The sequence below is a fragment of the Lytechinus variegatus genome, chromosome 8 (genome assembly GCF_018143015.1).
Source record: "Lytechinus variegatus isolate NC3 chromosome 8, Lvar_3.0, whole genome shotgun sequence".
NCBI lineage: Eukaryota > Metazoa > Echinodermata > Echinoidea > Temnopleuroida > Toxopneustidae > Lytechinus > Lytechinus variegatus.
The window spans coordinates 24,922,471-24,944,905 of NC_054747.1; the positions used below are offsets into that span (position 1 = coordinate 24,922,471).

Here is a 22,435-nt window from a genome sequence, read left to right on the forward strand (position 1 = left end):
TGCAAATTAGTATTACAGAGACTATTACCAATAGAAGAGTGTTTTAATAAAGCCTGAAATATGACTTATTTTAACACATTTTCGGCCATAGAAAGAAAAAAATCCATGTAGGAATGGGTTATTTTAGTTGATTTCCGGACTCTTTATCAATTCTGAGTTGGCATCACAGCTTGTACCAATCTGTGTTAATGTTTATCGCCGTTTGGGCAACAAATCATAGTGGGTTTGGGGGTAGGTTTATTCTGCAAGAGATGTGTTCGAAAATCAGATTTCAGAAACGTCAGTGCCATCGCGCTGTGTCTGAAGGGATTGACTAGTCTTCGTGTTGGAATGACATGATACATTCACTAACCAAACTTTTTAATGTTCTGGTAAACCCACAGAATGACAGTCAATCACTATTGAATTTATGACCACATGTACATTATAAGAATTTAGATGTACCGGTACCTGTACTTCACAATTTTATATGAAATTTATGTTGGTAGAGATATTGACCAGAATTAAAGAAGCTGTTTATTCTATCTCTTAGGTTTATGGCCATTCTTTGACAGTGGAATGGGCTTCCTGATATGCAGTCAATATAAAATATATTCAGAGAAGTATTCATAGTGCATAATTTAATGATAAATAAAGACATTACAGAGGGCACTAGATCCCTCCCCCTGTAATGTAAAATTCAGATGTTTACAAAGAATCAGTTGTTGATGAAATATTAAACATACACTACATTTTGTAAGATTGTAATGTTCGATGATGCTCCAGTCTAATTTGCATGATTAAACATTCACAATTTAGACAGCTGGCTTTAAAGAGATATGATTAGGGACCTGATTGATAACCTTATTGAACAATTCTGTATTATTTCCCCAAAAGATTGAAATACAAAATCTTGTCACAACATTATCATTTTTGCTTTGTGTATTTCTGTAGTGTGGATTGAATGTTTTCTTTTTTCCCCCATGTCTTCAATATGTTCATCAGTTATTCTTCTCTATCATTCTCACCTCATCAAAGTATCAATGGTTTAGCAAGATGAAAACTTACTTTTCTATTTTGTTTTTTGTACTTGTGTTTGTGTATTATCCATAATGCCATCGACTGTCACATCTCTGTCCATGTATTTTTCTTTAAGTACTAAGTGATATGTTTGTAATGCACTCCCTGCCAAACAAAGCGTGTAAGCGTCGTGGTGTCACGGTTCTGACTCTTGCCTTGTACCGGGTAATCAGAGGGTCGTGTGAATCCCACCATGGCCTAGTTTCCTTTGGCAAGGCGTTAATCCACACATTGCCACTCTCCACCCAGGTGTTAAATGGGTACCCGGTACGATGTGAAAGCCTATATGTAGTATGCCTAGCAATTGAGTCTTGGCATTTGCTCACATCAGTTCTCAGTGATTGGACAGGTGTGTTGATCACATTCAGTTATATTTTTATTCAAATATTGTGGCCCAGTGGATTAGTCTTCTGACAGAGGGTCGTGGGTTCCAATCCCAACCATGGCGTAATTTCCTTCAGCAAGAAATTTATCCACATTGTGCTGCACTCAACCCAGGTGAGGTGAATGGGTACCCGGCAGGATTAATTCCTTCAATGCATGAGCGCCGAAAGGCAGCTCGAGCTAAAGCCGGGATAATAACATTGTGCCTCGGAATAGAATATTTCTAGATAGATGGCGCTATATAAATGCCTATTATTATTATTGTAATCCTCTTATCCTAGCGCTTATGCAACAGAACAACGTCTCTCGGTGCTTTACAGATATCTTACCCCAGTCATAGGATCCTTGTATGCACTTTCTTCACTCCCTGGGAGCATTCCAACAAGAGTTCAAGGACCCAATTGATGCTTGAATAATGTATCAATGTTCATTTTCTCACCTACTTTGTGATTTTGGGGGGTCAAATAAAAATATTCATTCCATGCGTTACATGTTTCCTTTATAATCTATATTTCAGTTATTAAGTATTATTCAGATTGACGCCAGGGTTCAGATTCATTTTGTCATGAATCTGTTTATTATTAATGGGTATTGATTTATTATTCACTTTATTTTATTTTGGTAAATGTATCTGCATATGTTTTTTTTCATGGTGTTTACTTTTTTCTTTGGTTAGTTATTTTCACTCATTTACCAATTTTAATGTGATCATGGTATTTATTTCAATTCGACTTTGACATATTTTTGAAATTAAATTCAATTTCTATTGTTTTCTTTAAATTTGTAATATTTTAATATGCCATCCATTTAAGTATATTTTTGTGGAAAGAATGATATGGGTGTGTGCTCATGCAATGGGGCTTGTCACTGTGCCCTTGTCTTTATTTTTAATTCAGTTGTATGCAATAAAATTGAGGGAAATGTATTGGCCTATCAAGTCATTCATTTCTTTTCAGGATATATTTTATTGCCATTATTTCTTTGTTAATCCGTCAAAATGAGGACCAAATTCTGAATTGGGAGTTATATTAATCAAGAAGCTAGAATGTTATGAATTAAATGATTCAATTGTTTATTTTTCAATTAATTGATTATTTTATTGTTCAATTAGTTGATTATAATTATTTTTATTATCTTTTGTATATTTGATTATTACTTTGTTATTCAAATTTATTGTCTTTTATTTGTTCTGCTAATGTCATTATAATATTATGCTTATTGTTTTCTTATTATCATTGATATTGTCATTGTTAAAAAATATAATATTCTATTGATTGGTTGATTTTAAAATTTTTTTTTTTGGGGGGGTGTCTTAGTTGTTATCTTTCAAATTGACAATCACTTACCCCTGTTAAATTTTTGTTTTACATTTCCTTATTGACCCGTTCAGCAATTGAGGTGGATGTCCTGTACATCTGCTTAATGATTATGCATTATTATCTGTGTTTTTTTTTTCTTATATCGTTTTGTATATTGTTTTTGTTCAGGAGAAAAATGCAATTTACGAACAGGCAGTTGCCAGGTATTTAGAAATCATAGGATGGGGGGTTGGGTGTCCGGACACTTTACAATTTTGAAGCCTTCTTTTTTGTCTTTAGATTACACTAAAAATATGAATTCAATAGTTGCAATCATCTTCTATTTTGTTCTCTATAATATTTTCTAACATTTTGTACTAAAAATTGATGAAACTTTGCTTGTATTTTTTTCCAAATGAATTTCTAAAATTGATCGTCCGGACACACAACCTGTCCGGACACACAACAACTGGGTATAATACCTGATGAATAGTGCACCTTCACCTGTGATATTTTCTTATTATTGTAAGTTTTTTTCCAATCGTTTGAAATATATATTACAGTGTATGCTGGAGATTATAAACAGAAATTAAAACAAATAAAAACAGAATTTCAAAACATGTAAATATGTATGTGTAAGGAAAGGTTCCTTATTTTATGTTATGTTTTGATTTTACCATTTTAATTGGAAAAATGGGCTCCATGGCATTTGCTTCGGCGACAAATTGCTCTACTCTAAATTCCACACACTAAATGAATTACCAACTTCAACCCTGGGTCAAAAACTATACCTACCCGACCCTAAATCTAACATATAACCTATAGGCCCGTATTCTGAAGTCTGGTGGGTGTTTCATAAAGCTGTTCGTAAGTTAAGAGCGACTTTAAGAACGACTGGTGATCCTTTCTTGTGGTAAATGGTATATACATTGGCGATGGTTAAGCGCGTAAGAAAGGTTCACCAGTCGTTCTTAAAGTCACTCTTATCTTACGAACAGCTTTATGAAACGGCCCCCAGGTTTAACTTAAACTCTGGTTTAAAGTTGTGGTTTAAGCATGAAAAACCAAAAGTATCAACATTTTTATTAAGTTGTATGTTTCTTATGTTTAATGTGCTCTTCCCTGATTCATAGAAGGTGAAGACAATCATTTATTTATACTTCCTACATAATTCTAAATGATTTGAGAGCCGAATGAGCTGAAGTATGATGTTTCTAGTGTTAGTGATTATATAACAATTGGCTGTCCATACTTAAACCACGATTTAAACCTGGGTTTAAGTTAAAACCGACTTCAGAATACGGGCCAATGAGTACCAAAGTGATGACGTCACCAAAAAAATCTCTTTTTTTGCATTTCAGTGTTTTAGATACTATATTCTAGTAGAGCATGATGAAAAACCCCCACTTCCAAAATTTGGTTGGAATCGGTCCATGGGGACTGAGATATGACCTCATGAATATATAATTAGCCCCATTGAAGTCAATGTATTATTGGCCTGGGCTGGTTCCTAATACTAGAACCAGGCCAATAATACATTGAATTTAATGGGGCTAATTATGTATTCATACTGGGGCCCCATGGACCGATTCTCACCAAATTTGGGTTGTGGGAGTTTTCATCATGCTCTACCAAAATATGGTATCAAAAACGCTGTAATGCAAAAAGTAAAACCTGATGAACACACACTTTGATACTCTATTGGAAACCAAACCATAACCCTGGAGAAATTGTCGCAGGAGCAAATATCGTGTCGCCGCCAAAAATGAGGAGGTGATGTCTGATTAAGGTCTCTGTCTATACATCCCAGGAAACAATTACACAGTGGCTCAGGCAAATTTACCCCTAGGCAGTAGGCTGAAATGCCCCCCCCCCCTCGAGCCCAGCTCAATGATGCACACTCCTCTCCCTCTCAGAACCCTAATATATATAGTATATATATATATAACTAAATAGAAAGAAAGGCAATGCCTTTTCACCAATGATAATTTATTCACCAATTTTTTAATGGCCAACCCCCCTCGTCCTCAGAGTTGGAATCATATTTAAAGCAAGTATTAGAATAATAATCACACTAAATCACATTTAAAGTTGATTAATTATATATAAATCAGAGATCATTACCTCTCCTGTTTAATAACAGTCAAAGCTAGTCAAGAAGTAATGTTACTGAAATTTGTTTAAACTTGTATCATTGATTATTGCAAAAAAAATAGGGGCAAAAGATTTGATCTATATCAGTATTCCCTCTGATGTGATGGATAATTACGCTCCTTTGCAGTTGTAGTATTTGCATGGGAAATAAAAGGTCATCGAGATAAAAAAAAAATATCATTCAGGGGCAGTGGAACGGTTTTGAAAGAGAGGGGGGACTGAGCCAAAAATGAGTGTGGAGGGCTAGTGACAAAAAACCTAATCTTTCATTTTTACATTTTTGTACAAAGGTGGTTTGAGACAAAAACGGAGGGCTGAAACCCAACCAACCAGCCCCCGCCCCCCTGTTTGCATGGCCCCTTTCACTGGCACACACATTTGTAATTTTGATGATTATTCATCTTTCTTTTTTTTTATAATATTCTTTTCATCACATCCACTGAACAGTAACGGAGGGTTGGCAGTAGCCCACGATTTCCAAAGCAAGATGATCAATGATGTACTATTCTAGTCGCCTGGCCTACGGTAACTTCTTTTTAATTGGAAATTCGGGAAAGCTTGTTAAAATTCAAAAGTGTTCATAAAATGGGAGATGTCAAAGTTTATCACGAGAATTTGAGATACCGGTATTTTTAGGGAGAGCCGGCCCTCTACGTTGAATATATTACATGTCATCTCGGTAAAAATGGCAGACAAGAAAGGAAAAACGGGCAATGCCAAGAAAATGTCACATGAACAAATTGTGTCAGGGTTCAACCAGTTACGGCAGGAACAGAGGGCACTCGTTACCAAGATTGCAGAACTAGAGTCAGATCAAAATGAACACAGGTAATTTTACACATGTACATGACCCAGGGAAATTATTTTCCATGATGATGATGAAGGGGGTTGGGAGTCAAACGACCGTGCCGTGCCCCCGAAGCAGCCGGGGTGACAGGCCGCTTATCCCCGCTTCGCGGTAATACTAGCCATGCCATAGCATGGCATGGGTATGGTGCAGTGACACGTAGCCTGGAGGCGTTTAGGGAGTGAAAGTTTAAGGCCAAATCGTGGTTTTGGGAACCACTCGTAGATTTGTGTACCTCACTTGTCATGCTTGTGTACAAAGTGAATGGAGGTGGAAATAGGGAACCGTGCGTGTGACTGAATAAAGCGCTGCTGTATGAAGTGAACGTTCTCTATATCACGAAAATGCCAAGTTTAATACTCTACGACTACGTGTATCACTCCCCTGGCGCTGGTCTAATTATAGGCTCCCACGTACCGAGGGAAAAGGCAACTATATACAAAATTACAATTACAAATGCACCAAACTGCTAGTTATGAATTATGTTTAGAATCTGAGGTTAACACTTCTGTACATGGGTAAAAATATCGGTTGGCAACGTTTGGCAAAAAATGGATAGTTATGGTTAAAAAATATCGCAGAAATGCGATGAAGAAATAAAAGTAGAAGAGGGTTTACTCACATTTGTTGTCATCGCCATCTTTGATCCATTGTTTTGTTAATTGTTAATGCAACCTAGTTACGTGACGCGTATAGAGGGCAGCAAAATCATGAGCACCCTCACTATTCTATTTTTTATAACCTACTGTCTAACAGGGTGATATTGTTCTTCACCCACGATATGGACGCGTCGCGTAACGTGGATGAAGAACAGAAAACAAGATGGCGGCGTAAACATCGGGCAAGTCTCTTCTTTTCATGATATTTTTGTCATTTTTGTAATGAATTCTTGTCTAAAAATGAAATCCATAGCATAGAAATGTCAGAAATGAAGTTGTATCCCTGCCCCTTACAAAAAACTACCATAGCTTTACCATGGTAATACCATGGTGAATACCATAGTACTACCATGAACCATGGTACATGGTAAATTGGTTACGGTATTACCATGGTATACTGTACCGTATCATGGTACAATACCGTATCTTAACACTACGGTACTGTAATGTACCATGGTACACTACCGTACCATTGAATGTACCATAGTTCTGTACCGTGGTACTGTACCACGGTTTTACCATACCATGGGCTGTACCATGGTTCTGTACCGTGGTATTGTACTATGGTTTTACCATACCATGGACTGTACCATGGTACTTTACCATGGTACAGTACCATGGTATTACCATACCATGGTACTGTACCATGGTTTTACCATCCCATGGTAGTGTACCATGGTACAGTACCATGGTACTATACCATGGTTTTACCATCCCAAGGTACTGTACCATGGTACAGTACCATGGTACTATACCATGGTTTTACCATCCCAAGGTACTGTACCATGGTACAGTACCATGGTACTATACCATAATTTTACCATCCCATGGTACTGTACCATGGTATAGTACCATGGTAGTATACCATAGTTTTACCATCCCATGGTACTGTACAGTGGACTGTACCATGGTACTATATGGTACTGTACCATTGTAATGTACCGTAGTACTGTATCATGGTACATGTAACATTACCATGGTAATACATATATCTTACAAATAAGAAAAAATAGATCAAAATTTTATGTAAACAAAAGAATTAAACTGCACTACGAACTGCAAGAAAACAAGTTAAATGTACATAACATATAAATTATCAGTCCTCAATAGTTTTTATTTCTTTGGTGGCAGCATATATGTTTACATTTGAAGACTCAGAATTGGCAAGTAGGATTCTTGAAGTAGCACTGGTCATTGCAACGACCACCTGTGAATACCTTGAGTTTTAATACTGAAACTAAAGCATAAAATCACAACACATACATGGTATATCTACTTTCTAAATTACTACTAATGTCTTAATTTACAAACGACTGAAAAAAATATATGTAATGGCTCAAAGATATAACATGTTTATAAAATACTGTTCATAAAATTTTTGAATATAGTACCTACAAAAATCATGTATATAATGAATGCAAACATACATAAAGGCAAGTAGGATTCTTGAAGTAGCACTGGTCATTGCAACGACCACCTGTGAATACCTTGAGTTTTGAATACTGAAACTAAAGCATAAACTAAAGCATAAAATCACAAAACTGCACTACGAACATGGTATATCTACTTTCTAAATTACTACTAATGTCTTAATTTGCAAACGACTGAAAGAAATATATGTAATGGCTCAAAGATATAACATGTTTATAAAAAACTGCTCATAAAATTTTTGAATATAGTACCTACAAAAATCATGTATATAATGAATGCAAACATACACAAAGTGTGCTAATGCTTGATAAAAAAAGGCACAGAATTAGCAGGAAAAAAATGGTGTTTTCTGGTGGCAGTATAGTTTGGTTCTTTAAGTGTTATTTCAAGTTATATAAAAAAGGCAAGAACTTATATTTAGAAATGAGCAATCATTATGTAAGGCAAATATATTTTCAATGTTGCTATTGCACAGAACAGATAACACCTTGTGATATGTGTATCTTTGAGTTGTGAATATTTTAGAAGGCAAAATGTGATGTCAGAGTCGTACTGCAAAGGGGGTGGGTGATTTTGGTGTCAAATATAAACATCCCTGTTCACCAAAGATACCCCTTCATTCAGAAAATACATATACATTAATTACTTTTATGTTGAAAGTCTAAAAAAAAAAAAAAAAAACACTTCCCTTTTAGCTGGAAAAAGAAAATTTGGATGAAGGATTTGGCATCATTAAAAAAAAAAACACCCTGCTTTGAAAAATCCTGAATAACCCTGTGTACACAACTGAGTATTCTCTTGAAACATCTACTTTCAACTCTTACTAGAAAATTATACTGAAGACTAAGATTTGTAAAATTATACACATTAACTTAAAAATAACATATATTACCCAGTAATATACAATAACATTGCCTGCATATAGACCAATTAGGAGTCACCTTGTGGGCAAGTTTGTACAAATGACCTTTCTTTTCTTTCATTAGGATAGGAAATTTGAAAGCAAGATATTGGATAAGGCTGTAAACACGCCTGGCATACCAAGATAAAGAAATTGTATAGACCAGGGCCCCGTAGTACAAAGGTTTGCGATGAATCGCTAATTTAAAATAAAAGGTCTGATCGGTTACTGGTCAGTCTGTTGAACAAAATGTGCATGCAATTGAGATCTTGATTGGCAAACATGATCCAGCAATTAATCGCACACCTTTGTAATAGGGGGCCCAGGTGACTTTAATAGCATATCAAATGAACTCTTTATGAAGGTACATTGTTGCATTTCTATTTTGAATGCATTAGCATGTTGCTATTGATAATGTACTTGGCCAACAGTCGCTTATGGATGTATTGTTTTCCAGTGGAGCTACTGAAAAGCACAATTCGAAAGAAGGCATGAATAATAAAAAGTTGGTGATTATCTCATTGAATATTAAACCACAATGCAATGTGAGTTCAAATAACCTTCTCCTGATCATGCACAGCATGCAACTTAAAATTGATCTTTTGACACTTTGTTATTACATAAATGAAACAATGCCTTGTTTTGAGTAAAATTTTTTTTTTAAGTAGTCCCAATGAGACCAATAATATGCACTAGAAACAGGCAGACTACCATCAAGATGTAAAGAGATCTTGAATACTCTGAAAACTGAACTATAAAACCATACTACAGACTCTAAGTTTAGGGACGGTGATTTTCCGTTTTAAAAAAAATATGTCTTTTCCGTACATGTATTATATACACAAAAATGGCAAATTCTGTTTACATATGTGTGTATGTGAAAAATATTTGGCTATAATGTTGGGCTGAGTAAAAAAGTTTAAACGCAGTTCAATTCAAACAGTCAATGAAAGCATAGGGGGCCTAAACGTTTTCCTATATTGACCACCGTTTGGCCCTATGTAGGAAAAAAAATTACCTTCCAAAAAGTTGTTGAAATGTCACATTTTACTCCTCTACATCAATGAAATGGCCATCAATTTTCCATAATTCCGTAAGATTGTTTTGATTTGGTGGGAAACTATCAAGAAAATGAAGGATATTCCCTTCTTTCTGAACTCTGAAAGATCGTTTTCAGTTGATGTTACACTCAATCTACATGTACATACATGAAAATCTCAATGTGGGACAACATATTAAACATAAGATTGTTTTGATTTGGTTGGAAACCAAACCTTTCATGTGTGTAGAATGAGTGTGACTGAAAACAATCTTTCAGAGTCGAGAAAAAAGGGAATATCCTTCATTTTCTTGACATTTTTCAACTAAATTAAAACAATTTCAAGGAAAGATGGAAAAAAGATGGCCATTTCATGGATGTAAAGATTTGAAATGTGACATTTTAGCAACTTTTTGGAAGGTTTTCTTTAAGAAGTGATTTTCCATTTGAAATTGGCTTTTCCATTTCCAATGGCCAATTCTGTGTTTTCTGTCCGCAAAAAATCACAGTCCCTACAAGTTTTAACACAACACAGAATAATTGAAAACCTGTAATACATAATAATACATATGGCTTTATAAAGAAAATGTATACACTAGAGGCAGCAAAATATACCAAGTGTTGTCTCGCCTACACACCCAATCAGCCTTTTCATTACAAAAGTTCACTTTAAGTATGTTGAATATAAACACACCATCAATAAATCCCAAAACCTGACAGGAAGCAATGTAGACCACAATGTTAAAGGTAGCTAGAAGATCCCAAAACACAACTTACCTTCATAGCCTGTCATATGATAAAGACATTCTCTTGAAAAACTAAGCTGTGAGCTTCTTCGTTTTGGAGAAAAATAAAATCTGAATTTCAATTTTATACGAGCCTCACCTCTAAATAAAAAAAAATTAAAAATAAAGCAACTGTTTTATTTTGAAAATAGCAATTTAGCTCTCTCTGCAGTGGCATGCCCCCAGCCAAAAGCAAAGGAAGTTCAGTGGAGAAACAAAAGGAAGTTCAAGAAACCATTTGAAATTACACTGAAAATAAAGAGAGTCAGAAAGATTTCCAAAGGTCGGTAAAAAATGCCCCAAATTCACAATGGTGGTTTCAATTGAATACATTTTCATGACTTTAATATGGAGATTTTTAGTGTCAAGTGCACTTAATTTAGGGTGTACAATGAGAAAGGTCCAATAATGAAAGCACATTTTGTCACAGGCTGCTAAAACTATGCTTAATTGTTACCATGCTTTCATACCATTGTATTTTGGGCTGCGAATGGAATCTTCTACCTGTAAGTGATATGGCCCGTTTCACAGTTACATGTAGGCCACAAATGTAATGAAATTAGTGTTACATTTCAACCTAATTCATGTTAAAGATGGACTGATATTGATATGGGGTCATTCCATCTGGATTCACCCAGTGGTTGCACCCGACCATCTTAGAATTTGTTGTAATTTGGTATACATAAAATTCAACATGGCCCAAGCACAAAATAAAAAAAATTAGTCCAGTCGGTCCGTCGCGCTACGGCCCGCCCTTTTCTCCTTGTTTTGACAAAAATGGGCGTGACCTTCAACTTTCAATGGCCACTGCGTTACGTGTTGACCAATTTTCATGAAACTGGTACCATTTGATAGGAAATTCAGAGAGGAATCCAAAACATGCATCGAATAATGTATTGGAGCAATTCATAAGGTCATGACCTTTGACCTTAACTTTGACCTTGAGTTTGACCCCCGGACAAAAAATTTTTGAACTTGATTTTTGTGTATGTTAATTATTGGTATGATATTGACAAAATATGTTAAAATCAATGATGACATTTTATTTCTTCACCTTTAAAAACTCTTCCAAAGATACCATAAAATTTCACTCTAGTCCCACACACTGATATTCATGTTAGTAAAGTGTTTACCAGTTACATGATTTCTTCCAATCTTAAGTTACAGTATGCAAGCACATGAAAAGAAATTAAGCTTAATCAGTTCACAAATAAAAGATTAAACCTTAATGCTTATGAATAGGTATCTGTTTAGGCATTTTGATGTTCATCAATATATATTCATTTTGATGTTCGGCAATATATATCATATATATTCATGGTAGTAAAGTCTTCACTTTTATCATCAAAATATATACATGTATATATATGTATATGATATATATTGCTGAATCATAAAATGCCTAATCAGATACCTATTCATGAGCATAAAGGTTTAATCTTTTATTTGTAAACTGATTAAGCTTAATTTCTTTTCATGTGTTTGCATGCTGTAACTGAAGATTGGAAGAAATCATGTAACTGGTAAACACTTTACTAACATGAATATCAGTGTGTGGGACTACAGTGAAATTTCATGGTATCTCTGGAAGATTTTTTAAATGTGAAAGAAATAAAATATCATCATTGATTTTAACATATTTTGTCAATATCATACCAATAATGAACATATACGAAAATCAAGTTAAAAATTATTTGTCAGGGGGTCAAACTCAAGGTCAAAGTTAAGGTCAAAGGTCATGACCTTATAAATTGCTCCAATACATTATTCGATGCATGTTTTGGATTCCTCTCTGAATTTCCTATCAAATGGTACCAGTTTCATGAAAATTGGTCAACACGTAACGACGCAGTGGCCATTGAAAGTTGAAGGTCACGCCCATTTTTGTCAAAACAAGGAGAAAAGGGCGGGCCGTAGCGCGAGAACCGACGGACCGATTGGACTAATTTTTTTGTTTTGTGCTTGGGCCATGTTGAATTTTATGTATACCAAATTACAACGAATTCTGAGACGGTCGGGTGCAAAATTGCACATTCATTGGGTGAATTGGCATGGAATGACCCTATGATATAAAAATGTTCTTTTAAGAGACTCATACAGATTGACATGATATGCTTATTGTACAAAGAAAATTTTATGTAAAATGTAGAGTATATAAAGTACAACCATTTTTTTTCCTGATAACATATACAAGATGGGTCATCTTGAAGTGTAAGATGAGGGCATGTTGATATTTAATATAGTAAAGCTCCTGTCTAGTTTTGGTAAATCTGTGAATCATCAACGTTTGAATCCATTGCCAGATAAAATGAAATGTTATATCATAATAAAACACATATTGCGCAAAAGATGCAACCTAAAAACTTACATGGGTAAAGTTAACAATTAAAATGTCAAATTAAAAAAAGTTGGAATCCCTGACTATTTGCTTCTTTCTTTCTTTTTTTTTTTGCTATTTAACCATTTCGCAACCATGGAACGGGAAGAAAACTTCAGGGTAAAATCCTCATATATAGCTCCGTGATATACATTCACTTAATTAAACTAAGATTTGAGATGAAGGCCTATATTAAGAAAAATAATAAAATTACCAATAAAGGGTGCTAAATTTGATTTAACGGTGGAATTTAAAATCTTTAAGAGGAATGATTCATTTATGAATGCATAAAATTGATTTAACAGTCACTACACCTTTGTACGATATAAATAATTGAATAACAGCCTAATTCACATTTAAAAAATCTTTACCAAAACTAGACAGGACCTCTAAAGGGGTGACTTAGCTTCAACTGTCTTTTTTTGCAGCCTCATTGTCCCTCCTCCTTTTCATTTTCACCTCATTGCTCAATTTATTTGTGATGACTGCCCTTATTGTTGATGTCTGGGACTGTGGGAATTTCTTCTGGACATACACTGCAATAGAAAAAGATAAATGTCAAATAATAAGTCATGCTTTCATTTCAAAATTGAGGAATCCCAACTGCAAGCCTCCTCCCAAACACCAAAAGGTCATTCAGGACCAGTGCTGTAGTCAAAAGGTTAAACCGAAACTAACCGACCTTAGTCAAAACAGTTTTACAATTGAAAAGTGTTTTAGGTTTTTGCTCAAGATAAAGCTGAAGTATTGTCTAGGATTTTTAAGAAATTGGTAAAACTGATCATGACTTCTAAATCAAACTTATAAAAAATATCATTATTCTGCCACACTTTCAAAGATAATGAATAAAAATAAACTTAATGCATGTAGTAATACAAAATACAATGGAAGATATGAACACTGTAGTGCGTAATTCATGCAAATTCACACATATTGGTTGAAAAATGTGTCTCACAACTGGAATACAGGTTATACCAAAATCAACCGGATTTGGAGGTAAGATACCCATTTTTTTAAATAACTGAATTACAGCAGACACTATTCATTACCTTACGCAGCATAGGAAATACATGGGGGTGATGGACAATTCTGCCTAATGACAGCTGAAATTGCTCCTACATTTCCCCTAAAACTAATGCCTTGGTGTGACTTTTTTATTTCAGAGTCACCCAATATAAATCACCAACAATATTTCAAGTTACATTATACATACACATCCACTTAAGAAGTTATTTTACATTATGGCGATGACAGCTAAGTCACAGCTTGCCCTTCTTTCACTCAACTATTGTTGCACAATATGCATGCTTTATTCATGTTACCAGAAATCCAAACATTGTTGTAAATGTTGTTCTGTATTTTTAGGCGTTATTGTGAGGCTACAATTCCTGTAGGATCGTGCACATAGCTGCACAAAAAGTAGCTCCTAAAATAAGAAAAATAGCCCCAAGATATTCAGTGATAGCCCCTATGTAAAAACATAAGTAGCCCCTAAAAAGAATAATTTCTATGCTAACCTTATGTTTACACTATCAGAATGAAAATGTCTATGAATTTTAAAAATCAGTAATCTATAGTTTGAAAAAATCACCAACACCTACTTCCAGCTAGTGCAAGTTCTATGTAACAGTTTCTTTTTTTCTCTTTTACCCTTTTTAGACAGGCTAAAATTTCCTTAACCCCGTACTATTGGTGGGGCTAAATGGCAATTTAGCCCCACCTATAGTACGGGGTTAAGCTTAGCCCACTTACGTTTTACACAGCGTTTTTGCAAAGTGGGCTAACCCCACCTATAGTACGGGATTATTTGGCCCTGCAAAAAAGCAGGGTTATCCCACCAATTGCGGTGCTAAGAGCAATAGTACGGGGTTAAGATCGCATGTGTAAAACGAAAGTGGGCTAAGCTTAAATAGGACGGGGTTAAGGAAATTGCGAGTGAAGCACTTGTACTACGAATGATCGACAAAAACCACTAGTCCGGGGTTAGCGAGTTTCGTGTGTAAAAAGCAAGCATTCCTTATCCGGGGTTAGCAATAACAATTTGGCATGTGTGAAAAGGAAAAAAAAATAGTACGGGGTTAAGGATAGTACGGGGTTAGCGATAGTCCGGGGTTAAGAAAATCCTGTGTAAAAAGGGCATGAGACAGTAATTCAGATCAATGTCTGTCAATCACTGAAACTGTGTGCCTTGCTCCTATAAATGTTCTTGAATGTATTTTTTCCCTTATACATAGTGTATATATTTAGGCACACAAAAGAGATGCCTTGAAATGAAAGTGCAGTCAAATTATTTCAGATTATTGCATATATATATACTTATATGTATATATATATATATATATATATATATATATATATATATGTACATACATTTATTTCAAGATCCATTGTAACAGTGAAAACAAAATTAGGATAGGGATATACCATTAAAAATAATCAGGCTTTCAAGGGGAGGGGGGGGGGGAGAGAAATAATTTATTACCCACTTAAGATCACATCATCTTGAGTTTTATGTCTCTGCTTAGTTGGTTAACATTTACACAGCCAAAAATTTGCCCATCTTTGACGAATAACCTATTTACAAACTGCATTAAAAATTAATCAGCTTCTAAAATAATGTATATGAGAAAAGGAATTCTTGTCACTTACAGACTAAAGCATCAACTTTATCCTTGTCCAGGGCTGCCTTCTTTCCACCCTGGGAGTTTGGAGCACCGGTGAGGGAGAACTTGTGGAGGTCCTCCCTCCCAAACAAAGCGACCAGGAGGTCATTAGTCAATTTTGCGAAGTCCCTGTGATTGCAAGCTACTAAAGATTTCTTCGATAACCTCACCTTGGGTGAGAGTTCAACCTATACATAATAATAAAGGAAAAGTTGTTAGATAAAATGTGGTCTTTTTCCCCCTATATTTTCTTTGTTTCTTCCTTTCCTTAATATGAGTTGTGAGGTGTAATTACACAAATAGTGTACACCTAACATTAATCATAATTTTTATTGTAACAAACTCAAAATTCAGTATTTAAAGGCAGTGTTCTTAAACTTCATAGGTGAGGAAAACATTAAGTTATGAAGTTTGGGCATGAACCACGAATGGTATCATGGTAATTAAAAAATAACCATGGTAGATTTCAAGCCTTCATTCCGTCAGGGTCATATCTGTTGGAATTACCCTGAGACTTCTAAAATTATCAGCAACACCTAAATATTCACTGAAATCAGTTTTATATTCCATTTTTATCAATAAAAATTCTTTCAATACATCTGCTCCTAACAGATTTTTTTGGACAAAAAAGTCAACTTGCATAACATGTACATGTATGCAATATTGCTTTAATATCCATTGAAACTACATGTATTACAACATATCTGGGTATTTGTAAGATTTTCAAATTCAAATGGCCAATATTTGTAATGATATGCAATTGCCTGCTTCTGTACATGTAGTTTGTGCATATGGGAGAATTACAGGTTTGTTTCATATGAAAACTGATTCCAGCCCATTCCTTTGATCACAAGCCTTTATGACAATGTGTAAATCAAGAACAAAATCTTCTATACTCACCATACAGTCCGAATCTTTCTCTAGATCACAAGCCTCTTCTTGCATATGATGATTATGATCTGGCTGTTGCTGCACACTAGGACTTATGTTCTGCCAGGACAAAATTGAAACAAATTTAACAAACATTCTATACATGTATGTTTCAGTTTTATTCATCTGTAGGAAAGGGAAAAGAAAATGAAACAAAGGACAAATTTTCATATTTTATTATTCATTAAGTTTGGTGGAACATCTTTGGTGGATAAGAACAACAAATGAAAATATTGTTAGACTGCAGCCAGTTGCCAGAGGTAACTGGCTGCAATCAACAGTTATACAAATTTAAGAAATTGCAAGGAGCTTTGAGTGATGCAATGCACTGAAACAAAAACCAAATTAACAAACTGAATCAGTGGGATGAAAAAGTAGATGTTATTCAGTGTACTCTACCAGAGAAAAAAGTAAGCCGGGGCTAAGGGCGATTAGCCCCCAAAACTCTTTAAAAAGCCACCGTAAATGAAAAATAGCCATCATCAAATAATACTTCTGCCCACAGGTCGTAGTGCATTAAAATCTCTGATCACAATCGGTGGACTTCTAATTAGCCCTTGCAATAGAAACATAAATTTTCACACTGCACTCTGATTATCCAGTGTTAATTTGCCTAAAACTTAGTAGAAAATAAAAAAATATAATCCCAGAATATTTTGAAATTCAGGAATTACTGAGGAGCTGCAGCAAGTGCATTTGATGCAGTAACAAATCAAAATAGAACTCGCAAGGAGCTTTGAGTGACTAAATAAAAGAACCCACAATAAATGAATAGTTAAATTGTCCTGAATTCAATGCATATAAAAGTACCCGATGTATAGTTATCTTACCTTTGCACTTGTAGCAAACCGTTCTTCAAATTTTGTAAATGTTTGCACGAATAAAGGTATCTTGTCTGAAATAAAAAAACAGGACAAAAGAATACCTTGGCATACATAAAACATAAAGTAACACAGCAGTAGATTTGCCAATTGTGACAAGTTGACTTGATAACCACTTCAGCAGTTTAAGTACCTTCTTTGAGGGCTAACATTTAAAAAAAAAATATTCTGGTAAGATGCATAATATTGCTACACACATCCTGGTAATATTGCTAAATACACTCACTACGTTTGTCAAACACCTAGCTTTTTTAAAACATTGAATTTTCACTCCGAGAAATACATGTACCCAGTTGAATTCTATTTTGAACTTGCAAGAAACATGTAGCTATTTAAAGGTCCCTTGCAATCAAAATTCAAGTCGATTCATATTCAACAACACTTCTGAATGCAACTCATATTTTGCTATTTAAATATGCAAATATGTTTTGTAGATTTTTAAATAATATTTGAAAGAATATATTTAAACTTGGTCAGCTCCACGTTTAAAGCTGAAGCACAAAGAAAATAGTTTTGGCTAAAATTGCGTAATGTTTGGCAAAAAATTGTATCGAGAATATAGTCTTCATTCATTTGGATTGCAGGGACCTTTCAAGAGATACAGTCATTATATGGTTAATACATAAAATGAAGGAAAAATGAATAACAAAGGTTTCTTAAGTGGATAAGAATTGTGAAAATGAGCCATAATAAAAGTTAAATTAACTTGCATGCATTCTGTATATTCCATACAATTTTACCAAATTAATTTGGAATGAATGTGAATGTGTTATACATTCATTACTCATCTACCAAGCCTACTCGTTAAAGCAACATTTCACATGTAGACAATACAAAAGTTTTGGTATTGTTGAACAGGTGCCTTATAACTAGGGTCTGTAGATCAGGGGCAGCGGGGGGGGGGGGGGGGGGGGGGAGTTGCTTCCTGTTTATAATATAGTACCTTGATTTTACACACAATGTACTACTGCTCACTACCTCAATGGCTCAAGTTAATACAGGAAAAATTCAGGAATAGGGAAGGTGAAAATGTAAAATCTGGATGAGAATGAGCACAATTCTGAATGAAATGCTTAATATAGAAATGTACATGTAGCAATAGCGAATATAAATCCATAAAGACTTGCGATTTTTTTAGGGTCATCAGTCACATTGGGCCCATGCAACTTCTCTTCTTTTTTTAGCCTTATATAAAAAATACCTACTCAACCAAACATTTAATGTTTAGCACTTTGAAGATCAGCAATGGACTGCACACAAAAATGGAAAATTAAAACCTTACATGAAGTATAATGCAACTGACCTTGCAGCAAGAGAAGGGTGTTCTTTAGAGCATCCTTTTCTCTCCTCTCAGACTCCAAAAGAGACTGTAATTCACGGTTTTTCTTTTCTAACTGTCGAACCTGGTCTAAATCTAATGCAGTCTCATTGTCAGATGAATCACTTATAACAGTACCAATCTAAAAGAAAAAAAAGAAAGAAAAAAAGAAAGAAAAAAAAAACATGAAAATCAAAGTGGGAAGAGCTAGGGCATAACACCAAGGAGCAGTTTTTACGCAAATTGTACTGCATGAAATGCGAACACATTAATCGGCAGCAGTAACATTGTACATGTTAGTTCTCAAAAATTTAAACTAAGTGGTAAAAGTTGGAATCACAAGTAAATAGAGCACAGAAAATAAGGACAATTTACATAATTTACCCTTGTTAGATACAACTGAAATGGCGGATAAAGGAAACTGCAAATTTTTTAAAGGTAAATGTAGACTAACATACATGTACTTACAGATGGTAACATTCATAAGAGCTTGTGATGTTTTTTTATTTTCTTCAAACTATAATTGCTAAATACACAAATTTTTTAAAGTCAGATATATGGTCTATGTTACTGTCTTTTCTCAATGAAAAGGTTAGAAAAACTTAAGTTTTGGAAAATTTCAGAAAACTTAAGACAAATTAACAGAGCATGACCTTACAATCCAAGACATAAAAATTAGCCTGTTTAGGTTTTAATAATTTGTAAGTTTTAGTACAGTGCATTTAGTTATTAACTGATGAATTTTGACTAATTTAGACATATTAATAACAATTAACAACCATTACCTTGCTCATCTGCCTCCGTAACTGACTAGCAACCTTGTTACAGTCTGTCACCGTCACTTTCTTTGTCTAGTAGGAGGGAAACAATGGGAATGAATAGTTTCTGAATTTGCTGGCATTATGCATGTAACTAAGAAAAAGAAATTCAAACAATAAATCTAGAAGACCTAAAAAAAAAAAAAATTAAAATGCAGTGTTATTAGGTAGCCCTTTGTCAACATATAAACAGGGTTTATTACGAAAATTACCCAGTATGGATGGGAGCTAGACAGGGCAACAGCCTATAATGTACATGTACATATCATGCATTGAAGGTGTGCTTAAAGATTTCTTTAAAAAAAAAATCTGCTATTTAGATTTATACATGTACATCACAGTGTTAATGTCACCAGAGTAGCCAACAGAAGTCCTTCACATAAAGATGTCCCTTTAACATAAAATGTTAATTTTATGTATATTTTGTTTATGTGCTTTCATTATAAAGTTGATGGGGCAGATTACTATACAAGCAGTGAGGTGTAGTATGCGTATGCCCATTACACTCAGCTTCCCTGGTTTATACCAAACCAATTTTAAAAATCAAATTCAAAAGAAAAAAAAACAATTGTAGAACATAAATATTCAATGGAGCATAGTAATTAAGAAAGCATTCAAACCTTTTTAGGAGGAGGCTGCAGGGGCATGGGTACATCTGAATCTGAGTCTGACTGGTCACTGAGATCAGGGGATGAGTCGCGTGATCTTCTTTTGGTTTTTCTCATCCCTCTCCCTAATTCTGTGTCCGTCTCTACAGACTGACCCTTGATGTGTTTGTTACGTTTTTCACACAACCTGACCTTGTCATCTGTGATCAATCAAAATAGAATGTGAAATATATGTAATTAGCATCAACTAGAAGAATCCTGCCTCTCCAAAGCATGGCAACATCACCGAACTCCAGTACTCCTCTGATCTCGGTATAGCGCCATATAGCGCCTTATCGCGGAGGAAGGGAAACTACGAAGTACAAAATTAAATGCAGATTCACAAAACTGGACAAATATCATTTGAATTTGTAGGTGTTATTGACATGCTTGAGAACATTGATGTCAGCAAATAAAACTGGAATAACCTACACTTAGAAATCAGGAAATTGCCATCGGTTAATACATTTAAAGCAAGCATATTTTTGAAAAAAATAACAGGTCAATCAGAAGCCCTAAAACTAAGCGCAGTAGAATATAGATCTACTCATTGTTGAATTGCTTCTGCGCTCTACAAATCTGTAAAATGCAACATTATTATTATTAATTATAACCAAAAAAAATTCTGACATCAGTGCTGTGATATCAACATTTTCTACCTTTTTAACATAAAAAAAGGGATGGATTCCTGGCATAAATGACCAAGGAATTCTAAAAATTATCTTTCTTCATACTAGTCTGAACAGATTTGTCCACATGCGAAAACAGCAAATTGTGGTTAAGAATTTAAGAAATTAAATTAATTTATTTAGAGCTATTTATTTTTGTGGGAGGGGGTAACTAAATAGCTGCAGGATTTCAAATGGACCGTCTGCCTTATAAAATGTCCTATTTATTTTGTTGATTTTGCTTTTTAACCCATTCAGGAGAGCAATAATTTAAGGGCTAAATTGATCTCGTTTTTGTTCCTCGAATTGGCAACAGCAATATTTTTATTTTAATGCTTGTACCGGTACATGCTTCTAATTGAATTTGATGTCTTTGAAACAAAAACACATGGTTTGGAACTTGGACAAATGTTTTTAACAATCGCAAATTTTGATGAAAAACAGTGATCTTAGCCACTTAGGCCTAGCCCTAGAGTCTATAGTAGTAGACTATAGATTTAGATCTAGCTCTATCTATTGAAATGTGATTTGGTATGAACATGATGAATCATATGTGCTAAACTCACCCCCTACTGCAACCACTTTGGCTCTGTACGATTTTGACTTCGTTTTACTGTTGGATGATCCGCCTGAACCTGGCCATTTCACGGTAACCGTCTTATCGATCAGCTCCAGTGGGTTGGTGATCGGCGCCTCATCTTCTCTCCATACGATCCATGAAATCTCGGCCACCTCAACGCTACGGTCAACTTCGAATTCAAAGACTCCGTACTTCATTATCTTCTTCTTTTGTTGATTTCCTCCAGTCTTGGAGAACTGACTAATTCACGAAATATGAAATAAAGCTTAGAATATTACTGGTATGTGGATTTCAAGAGCGTCAGCAAGACCTGACATATAGATGGTTCCGGAGCGTAGAAAATTTTGAATCTGCATACGGGTTCGGTATACATCAAGCACGAAATTGGCGCGAAGAAGAACGAACGGACATGCGTTAGTCTAGATCTGGACGTACCGTACTAGTAGTTATTTGTTCGGAAAACCCAATGACTGATTCAATCAATGCACTTCACAGCACTCCAACATGCATGTCATTCACTTTATTTTTTTTTCGGAAAACATCACTCCAACCAACTTTCACTCTCTTAGAAATTGAAAAGACGGAGGACTGGGCATATTGGTGGGGGGGGGGGGGGTACTAGGCGCGACCAAAAAATCACGTAAAAAGGGTTGTTTGGGGTTACGTTCATCACGTGAATACGGTATCAAAATCGCTAAAACTCAAGAAAAGGGGTATCGTTTTGAAGTGATGAATTATGTATTTAGAGTCATTAAAAACTTAACTCACGCTACTATTCCAGGGAAGCGCAAAACGAAAAGTTCCGTGGCCGTGAGTGCGTACATAATGCAACACTTTTAAAAAAAGGTCTGGTGAATCGCGATCATAAAACTACATAGACAAAAAGCTGGGGCTCTCCCGACACAATTTTGTTGAACTGTTCAATCAGAGTCTGCTCTTGAAGACTACTAAGCTATCGTGTTGAAGTAGTACATTCATAGTGTACATATGCGTACA

The 22,435-nt window shown here is 34.9% G+C and overlaps 1 protein-coding gene and 1 long non-coding RNA gene across 2 annotated transcripts; both read right to left on the reverse strand.

Moving 5' to 3' along the window:
* Window positions 1–7,496: 7,496 nt before the first annotated feature.
* LOC121420223 lies at window positions 7,497–11,243 on the reverse strand. The gene is made up of 2 exons (XR_005970729.1): window positions 7,889–11,243; window positions 7,497–7,618 (listed from the first exon to the last, which is right to left on the reverse strand). It is a non-coding gene; the product is annotated as an uncharacterized LOC121420223 (long non-coding RNA).
* A 1,308-nt stretch (window positions 11,244–12,551) lies between these two features.
* On the reverse strand, window positions 12,552–21,672 carry LOC121420224. The gene is made up of 8 exons (XM_041614783.1): window positions 21,426–21,672; window positions 20,165–20,352; window positions 19,512–19,577; window positions 18,712–18,868; window positions 17,358–17,422; window positions 16,498–16,587; window positions 15,584–15,785; window positions 12,552–13,470 (listed from the first exon to the last, which is right to left on the reverse strand). Exons 1-8 carry the CDS (start codon window positions 21,634–21,636, stop codon window positions 13,343–13,345), a joined length of 1,107 nt encoding a protein of 368 aa, XP_041470717.1. The 5' UTR covers window positions 21,637–21,672; the 3' UTR covers window positions 12,552–13,342.
* Window positions 21,673–22,435: the final 763 nt, after the last annotated feature.

Coding starts and splice junctions, on each gene's coding strand:
- LOC121420224 (XM_041614783.1), bottom strand. CDS start 21,636: ATGAAGTACGGAGTCTTTGAATTCGAAGTTGACCGTAGCGTTGAGGTG. Junction 20,353..21,425: donor CAAAGTGGTTGCAGTAGGGG/GTGAGTTTAGCA, acceptor GATTGATCACAG/ATGACAAGGTCAGGTTGTGT. Junction 19,578..20,164: donor TGCAGCCTCCTCCTAAAAAG/GTTTGAATGCTT, acceptor CCCTCCTACTAG/ACAAAGAAAGTGACGGTGAC.